Genomic DNA, 8,047 nt, shown 5'->3' on the forward strand with positions numbered 1-8,047 from the left:
CATTAACTGATCTCGGAGTGTCGGTATGCTCGGATAGCTTACGCGGGCCAACTCATTCTCCACCAAACTGTGGTTGACTGTAGATGGCTGGCCTTCGGTCGGCTATCAGCTGAGGTACGGTACATCTGTAATTGACCTAGAGGATAGGTCAGAATAAGGTTAATCTAAGGTCTGGTCGGCTTGTGCTTGATTAATAGCCGACCCATGAACTGGGTCGATATGAAGTAGCCTCTGAAGGACCCTTTTAAGTATCCTTAAAGGTGTATTGACTTCCTTGGAGGTCTCACCTTGTGGTTTTGGACATGTGGGCCTTGGCTAGGCTTGGCGCCTTGTAAATCCGGGCTATGTCAGTAGAGTTGGTCTATTCCATAAGCCGACTTATTAACTTATTATATTTTTCCCCCAACAATAATGATTTTCATGGTTAAAAAATTCGTAGGGCCCACCATAACGTTTACTTTCCATCAAATTTATTCCTAAGGTCACAAAGACCTGAATGAAGAGGAAAAACAAATTTCATACTTATCCAATATTTCTGTGAGCCCAAAAAGGGTTTCAATGGTAGACGTTCAATTCCCCATTGCTGCTTGCAGTGTGGTCCAGTTGATAGTTATATTTGTCTTATTTTTCGTATCAAGCCTTAAGACAAGCTCACCAGATGCATGTCAAGCCTTAAGACGAACTCGCTAAATGGATGTACAGTTTGGATATATAACATACCTGGTAATCAAGCACGCTCAACACACCGACGTCAATACAACAACTATAACTTATGTGAGGTACACCAGCCAATCTTGTCATTGGTAGCACTATTACATTAATTGCACTCTATTTTGATGTGACCCAATCACATTGCTATAATAAAATTTTATTATTTGTGGCAAACAATGGATCGGGATTCATGAATCATGCTTCAGATATTTTAATGATTCTTAGGAGAATTGACGTGCTTGGTCGATTAGCCCAAAGCTAATCATCATCGCATAACTAGACATCGAAGCAGATTGGCCGGTGTACCTCATAACAGCTATATAGTTGCTGTATTGACTTCAGCAAATTTTGTGTCTCATTATATGTTATATTCAAATTGTCTATCCATTTGGCGAGATCATCTTAAGGCTTGAGATGAAAAATAAGACAAATCTAACTATCAAGTAGGCCACACTACAAAAACAAGTGGGGAATTGAACATCTACCATTGAAACCCTTTTGGGGTCACAGAACTTTTGGATCAATCTGAAATTTGTTTTTTCTCTTCTTTCATGTCTTTTTGACCTCATGAACATATTTGATGCGGATTTCCTGCGAAAGGCTTTTGCAGGAAGTTCCTACGCAAGGAATCTAGGTGGGGCCCATTGTGAAGTTTGTGAGAAAGTCACTTCGTTTATCTGTTTTTAGAAATCATTTTAGGACATGCGGACAAAAATAAGGTATATTCAAAACTCGAATGGGCCACACGAGGAAATAGCAGGGATTTAGTGACCACCATTGAAGCATTTATATGGCCACAAAGGTTTTGTATCAGTCTAATTTTTCGTATTTTCACTTCGTCCCGGTGAGAATGCCCTTGTAAACAGTTTAGATGGAATATAAACATCAAGCTAGAGCCTATGAAGGTTCCAATTATATGCATTTCTTTCCCACAGTTCCATCTAGTACGGCTCACTTGAGTCTTGTATCCTCTTCATTTTTAGTCGGATATAATAAAGCAAGCTTAGAAAATGGATGAATGAGTTAAATTTCTCATAAACATCATGGTGGCCCCTACTTTGCATCCCAGCATAAGAACTTTCTGTGAAAGATTTTAGCAGGAAATCCTGTCCGAGCATATTGGATATAAAATAACAGTTATTGTGGGGCCTACAAATTGTTTAACGGTGAAAATCATTATCTCCACTGTTATTTGTGGTGTGGTCCAGATGATCTTTGGATATGATTTTTTTTTGGATAATGCTCTAAAATGATCTCTAAAAATAGATGAACAGTATAGATATAATAAATACATCACTGTGGGGCCTTTGAAACTTTGATCTCCTTTGAACCGTTCCCACAATATGGAGCTCGAGGAGCGTCAGTGCTCATCTTCGCACGAGACGTACCTACATCAGCTATACAGCTGGTGCGTGGTGTGGTACATCAGCCAATCCGCTTCCACTAGACGCGGATTAGCTGGGCGCGGATTACGTACATCCCCTCCTGTTCAGAGCTTGGGACGGAAGGAGGCTCTGAGGTCCACTGAAGGTCCACAGTCATGTTTTAATTTTATTCAAACTGTCCATCCATTTTTCCATATAACTTTAGAATATTGACTAAAAAATACGATAGATCCAACGCTCAATTGAGCTACATCACAAGAAGCAGTGGTGCTAAGAATGCCCACCGTTAAAACCTTCTTAGGGTCGACCGTGTGTTTTATTTGCCATCCAACCTGTTTATACGGTCATATACACCTGGGTGAATTGAAAAAACAAATATCATCTTGATCTAAAAAGCTTTTGTGTCCCCCAGAAAATTTTCAACGGTAAGAATCTAATCCTAAAATTAAAACATCACGGTGGACCCTCAGTTGCCCTCCGAGCCTCTGCCTGTCCCGAGCTCCGAACAGGCGGGGAAGTACGTAATCCGCGCCCGGATTAGCTGCGACCGGGATCCAGCCCGGTGGGTGTGACACTGACCATGGCTCACATTGATGTATGCGCTGTACATCCACTCCATCCATCGCTTTTTCCAGCTTATTTTAGAAAATCATCCAAAAAAACGAGGCAGATTCAATTCTCAGCTGGACCACAGTAGCGATTGAATTTCTATCAACAAAAACTTCTTATGACCATGCAACTGTTTCCTGTGTTGTGGTCCACTTGAGATTTGTTTGTAATCATTTTTGATACATGGTCCGAAAATAGTCTTCCAAAACGGAAGTCGGGTAAGCGTCAGAGTCGCACAAATTTGACTGAATCCGGGGGTGACAGCGTAATCTGCGTTCCACAATTACTCGCAAATAACGTGTAATATATTTGATGCTCCAGCTGTGTATGATCCTTGATACACAGCCACTTGGAAATGGTACACTTGTCGCAATTTGACTTAACAGAAACCGACTAAATAGTAGAAGTTACGTCCACCTATCATCCTTCACAATATTAAGGATTGGAAGTCAGCAGTCGAATCCAATATTGATTCAAAGACAGTAACACGATATCAATTAGCATTTGTTTCTTGAATTTAGAATTCCAACTGTTTCTAAGTATAACCGTCCCTTAAATTTCCATAAATCGTCAGTTTTAAAAAAACAAATCAGTATAATTTTTAGTATATATGCCATCTAAGTGGAAATACATCATGTGGACGGTTTATCTAAGATACATCTATTCAATTGTATAATTATTGATTGCCTGCGTGTCAACCACCACGCCATGCCAGAGAGAGTATCAAAGTTAATCTCGTTTTCCAGTCCCACAGTTCTAGGCCATTCAAACCAGACATGCCCACCATGTGTCAACCTTTCCACCGCCTTCAAAACCCATTTACTTTCGTCTTTTTTTTATTTTTCCAACTAAACAGCCCCTTGTTTTGTATAAACCTGGCCGATGTTTCTCCTTATAACATACTCTCCACATCCTTGCTCTCCCCACGGCCAGAATCCACATATCCTACTTCAAATCAAACCCTTCGACTGCTTCTTTCCGTTCTAAAAAGTCCTTCCTGCTTCCTTTCTTCTCTTCTTTCCAAGAGTCGTGTTTCAAATCAAACACCACAAGAATAGACCATTTTCTTTGAGAATTAATTTCTTGGGAAAATGGATACCAAGATTGGATCTTTGGATTCAAGCAACCCCGCCAAAACTGACGTCGGTGGCCCACCTGGCCCCACTTTTGTGTCCACCATCCAGAACTCCGTCCACCCATCGTCCATCGCGATGCCGGATGCCACTCTAGGCAGCCACATCGCGCGCCGCCTCGTCCAGGTTGGCGTTACTGACGTCTTCACCGTCCCCGGCGACTTCAATCTCACCCTTCTCGATCACCTGATTGCAGAGCCAGGCCTCACCAACATCGGCTGCTGCAACGAGCTCAACGCCGGGTACGCTGCAGATGGTTACGCTCGGTCCCGAGGTGTCGGGGCATGTGTTGTGACGTTCACTGTCGGCGGCCTCAGCATCCTCAACGCCATCGCTGGCGCCTACAGTGAGAACCTTCCGGTCATCTGCATCGTGGGCGGACCCAACTCAAACGACTATGGGACGAACCGGATCCTCCACCACACGATCGGGCTGCCTGACTTCAGCCAAGAGCTTCGATGCTTCCAGACGGTCACGTGTTATCAAGCGGTCGTCAACAATCTGGAGGACGCCCATGAATTGATCGACACTGCCATCTCGACCGCTCTCAAGGAAAGCAAGCCTGTCTATATAAGCATTGGCTGCAATCTGCCGGCGATCCCCCATCCGACATTCAGTCGGGAGCCCGTTCCGTTCGTCCTCGCTCCCAAGTAAATCTCTTAAATCATTTACTGAATTTATGATAATTTAGAAGAACATCTGTTTTTCCATCGAAATTCTGCCTTGTTGGGCCCTGCAAATTGAACATGGTGGGGCCCACATTCTAGTGGGCATAATCTTTCCGATTGTGGATTAAAGATGCCCTAATAAATAAAAAAAAACGGTCCGGATGATTCCACCCACATGTACCGGTGTGTGGCATTGTCCATTTCTCATTGGGTGGTTAGGATTATACGATTGGGGAGATATTTGGATGGCCCCCCTCCCTAGTGGTCCACCAGATCAACGTCTTAGATTACCTAAATTTGTCCTAACGGTACCATTGTTTGGTTGATTCGAGGTATCATATAAAGACCTCAATTTAGAAAGTGGAAGTATGTGATCATGCTTATCAGCAGGGGTAATACTCTGTTCAGAATTTTGTAATTGGTACATGTGGGGTCCACGGTTCAATAATCTAGACCGTTCATCTGATGTGGCTTGCTATGTTTTGGGGATGCCCTTATGAAATCTCCCCAAAACTTCAAGATTCTGGTTCCTAACCAATCAATCTGCAAGCCACCACATTGAAGGGTTGGGATCTTCCAGTCTGGTGATATCCGTGGCATCATGCTTCATTCATGGTGGGGCCCATTAGATGATCAGTTTGGGGCAACAAGCAATGGGTCAAACATGTAGTGAATCCTGCAACTGTTTGTGGAAATGGTTAGTGCTGAATTCGAACTGTCTTTGTTTATTGTGTGCAGACTGAGCAATCAGATGGGACTGGAAGCCGCTGTGGAAGCCACCGCCGAGTTCTTGAACAATGCAGTGAAGCCAGTCATGGTTGGTGGGCCCAAACTCCGCGTTGCGAAGGCCGGGCAAGCGTTCACGGAGCTGGCTGATGCCTGTGGATATCCAATCGCCGTGATGCCGTCTGCGAAAGGGATGGTGCCAGAGCACCACCCGCGGTTCATTGGCACATATTGGGGTGCAGTCAGCACTGCTTTCTGCTCAGAGATTGTGGAATCAGCCGACGCCTACCTGTTTGCAGGGCCCATCTTCAATGACTACAGCTCGGTGGGGTACTCGCTTCTCCTCAAGAAGGATAAGGCCATTATTGTGCAGCCCGAACGGGTGGTGATTGCCAACGGGCCTACATTTGGGTGCATCCTGATGAAGGACTTCTTCCATGCATTGGCCAAGAGGCTTAAGCGGAACACGACTGCTTATGAGAACTACCATCGGATCTTTGTCCCAGATGGGGTCCCACTCAAGGCGCAGCCCAAGGAGGCTTTGAGGGTGAACATCCTGTTCAAGCACATACAGGCTATGTTGTCGGGAGATATGGCCGTGATCGCTGAGACAGGTGATTCATGGTTCAACTGCCAGAAGCTGAAGCTGCCAGAGGGATGTGGGTAAGTAAAAATTTCCCACATTGATATTGATTCTATTTGTGATGAATGTTTATTAGCTGCAAATGCAGAACACAAGCTTTCCACACATGCTGTCATGTACACATGTGCTAGATGAGCATGTTCACCAGCAGGGGCCCGCCTGGCCGTCTGAGGTGGACCACATAAGAACACATCGTACCACTGTTGTACATTTAATATCTCTGTTTCTTTCATACTTGTTTGGCCCATCCATGAGTGGACTAGCCTAATATATGGGAGGGAAACAATCAACATGGGTCCACCTCATTAGAGGCAGTGATCCCACACGTATACCACTTTAGACCATGTGTTTGTGCGGACAGGGCATTCCTCCTCTGTTTATTCACTTCTATGAATGTAACTAAGAAATGCAGATGGGAACATTACAGGTATGAATTCCAAATGCAGTATGGATCGATTGGATGGTCAGTGGGAGCGACACTGGGTTATGCACAGGCTGCAAAGAATAAGCGGGTGATCGCTTGCATTGGCGACGGAAGCTTTCAGGTAAACTGGATGGATGAAGTTAAAACATGAACGGGCCACAATGTTAAAATATATATATATATTCATTGAGATGGAATGGTGTTGATTGGTTGGACAGGTGACGGCCCAAGACGTGTCAACAATGCTGAGGTGTGAGCAGAATACCATAATCTTCCTGATAAACAATGGGGGATACACCATCGAAGTTGAGATCCATGATGGCCCGTACAACGTCATCAAGAACTGGAACTACACTGCATTGATTGACGCCATCCACAATGGTGAAGGCAAATGTTGGACAGCCAAGGTGAGTAGGAATCTTTTAGCATTCTGAAATTTGGGTACTTGTTAGATCTGCATTTGGATACACAAGTGAATTGAATTTCGAAAATTTAGTGATATAATACTAGTTGTTGCAATTCAATCTGATATGCATTCGGGTACTCTCGTTAGATTGTTAGATCTAAATTTGGATACACAGGTGAATTGAATTACGAAAATTCAGTGATATCATACTAGTTATTGCAATTCAATCCGATTGTGCTTCCAAACGCCCCCTTCAATCATCCAGACTGGTAATTCTTAGAGGTTCCACTTGTACGCAGGTCCGTTGCGAGCAGGAACTGGAAGAAGCAATTGAGAAGGCGACAGGGCCCATGAAGAACTGCTTGTGCTTCATCGAGGTGATCGTGCACAAGGACGACACTAGCAAAGAACTGTTGGAGTGGGGATCGAGGGTGTCTGCAGCCAACAGCCGACCGCCAAATCCTCAGTAATCCAACACCATCGGATCTGAGTCTGCAGCCAACAGCCGACGGTCAAATCCTCAGTAATCTGGCTGGTCGGATAGGGTCCTATAATAATGCTTTAGTTAGAGCTTCTTTCTCAGTTTGGTTGAATACATGAGGCACGTTTGTTTATTCCGTACCTTCTTTTCTTGATTGTCCGACTGCTTAGGCACTTTAAGCTTTCATTAATTCTTTAAATAGCTTTCGTGCTTGTGATAATTCAGTTTCGTACCTTTCAAGCGCTGGGATTGATTTGGGGCCTGTGTAATATCCAGGCCCTTCATCAATCACAGCCCAACGTGACTCGCCCGGAGCAAAAAATTAGGTTAGTTGAACATGCAGCATGCAGCTGGGAGGGGTGTGGCCCAGTGGATGAATGCACACACCTTTTTTTTTTGGGTCCAGTTAACCGATAGATGTACATTGGCATGTGTGGCTGTCCATATTCGAGAATTGGTGGTTAATATTGTTCATTCAGCGATCAGTGGGCCCCATGATTGCATGTGTTTCGATTGCATAGAAGATGGGACAACACTACTTTATTTTAGTAGTGATTTTTGTTTTTTTCGAATGACAGTTGATGTGGGGAAAGTTTCCTTGATTAAAGGTAGGGGTGTACAGCGAGTTGAGCTAGCCTCAACTCAACAACTAGCTGACTCCAGCTTGAACTCGGCTCAGCCCGGTCCGCAAGTCTGACTGACCAGCTCAGCTCAATTCGGTCAACAGCTCAGGCCAAGTCAAGCCAAGTTCGCCTGTGCAACATTTTCACAAACACATGAACTGCACCTTCAAAATCTCACTATTTTACGTACAACAACAATCGTTTTATAGGTATTTTATCAAACACTTTATAAGCAACA

At 44.1% G+C, this 8,047-nt stretch overlaps 1 protein-coding gene across 1 annotated transcript; it reads left to right on the plus strand.

Moving 5' to 3' along the window:
- Nucleotides 1–3,587: 3,587 nt before the first annotated feature.
- On the plus strand, nt 3,588–7,406 carry LOC131253363 (pyruvate decarboxylase 1). The gene is made up of 5 exons (XM_058254332.1): nt 3,588–4,488; nt 5,245–5,895; nt 6,303–6,420; nt 6,518–6,706; nt 7,005–7,406. Exons 1-5 carry the CDS (start codon nt 3,797–3,799, stop codon nt 7,173–7,175), a joined length of 1,821 nt encoding a protein of 606 aa, XP_058110315.1. The 5' UTR covers nt 3,588–3,796; the 3' UTR covers nt 7,176–7,406.
- The last annotated feature ends 641 nt before the right edge of the window (nt 7,407–8,047 follow it).

This window comes from Magnolia sinica, chromosome 8 (assembly GCF_029962835.1).
Source record: "Magnolia sinica isolate HGM2019 chromosome 8, MsV1, whole genome shotgun sequence".
NCBI classification, from domain to species: Eukaryota; Viridiplantae; Streptophyta; class Magnoliopsida; order Magnoliales; family Magnoliaceae; genus Magnolia; species Magnolia sinica.

Bases quoted from the DNA above. Each gene is read 5' to 3' on its own strand.
- LOC131253363 (XM_058254332.1), top strand. From the start codon at position 3,797: ATGGATACCAAGATTGGATCTTTGGATTCAAGCAACCCCGCCAAAACT. The intron at 5,896-6,302 runs GTAAGTAAAAAT...GGAACATTACAG, and splicing joins AAGCTGCCAGAGGGATGTGG to GTATGAATTCCAAATGCAGT. The intron at 6,421-6,517 runs GTAAACTGGATG...TTGGTTGGACAG, and splicing joins TTGGCGACGGAAGCTTTCAG to GTGACGGCCCAAGACGTGTC.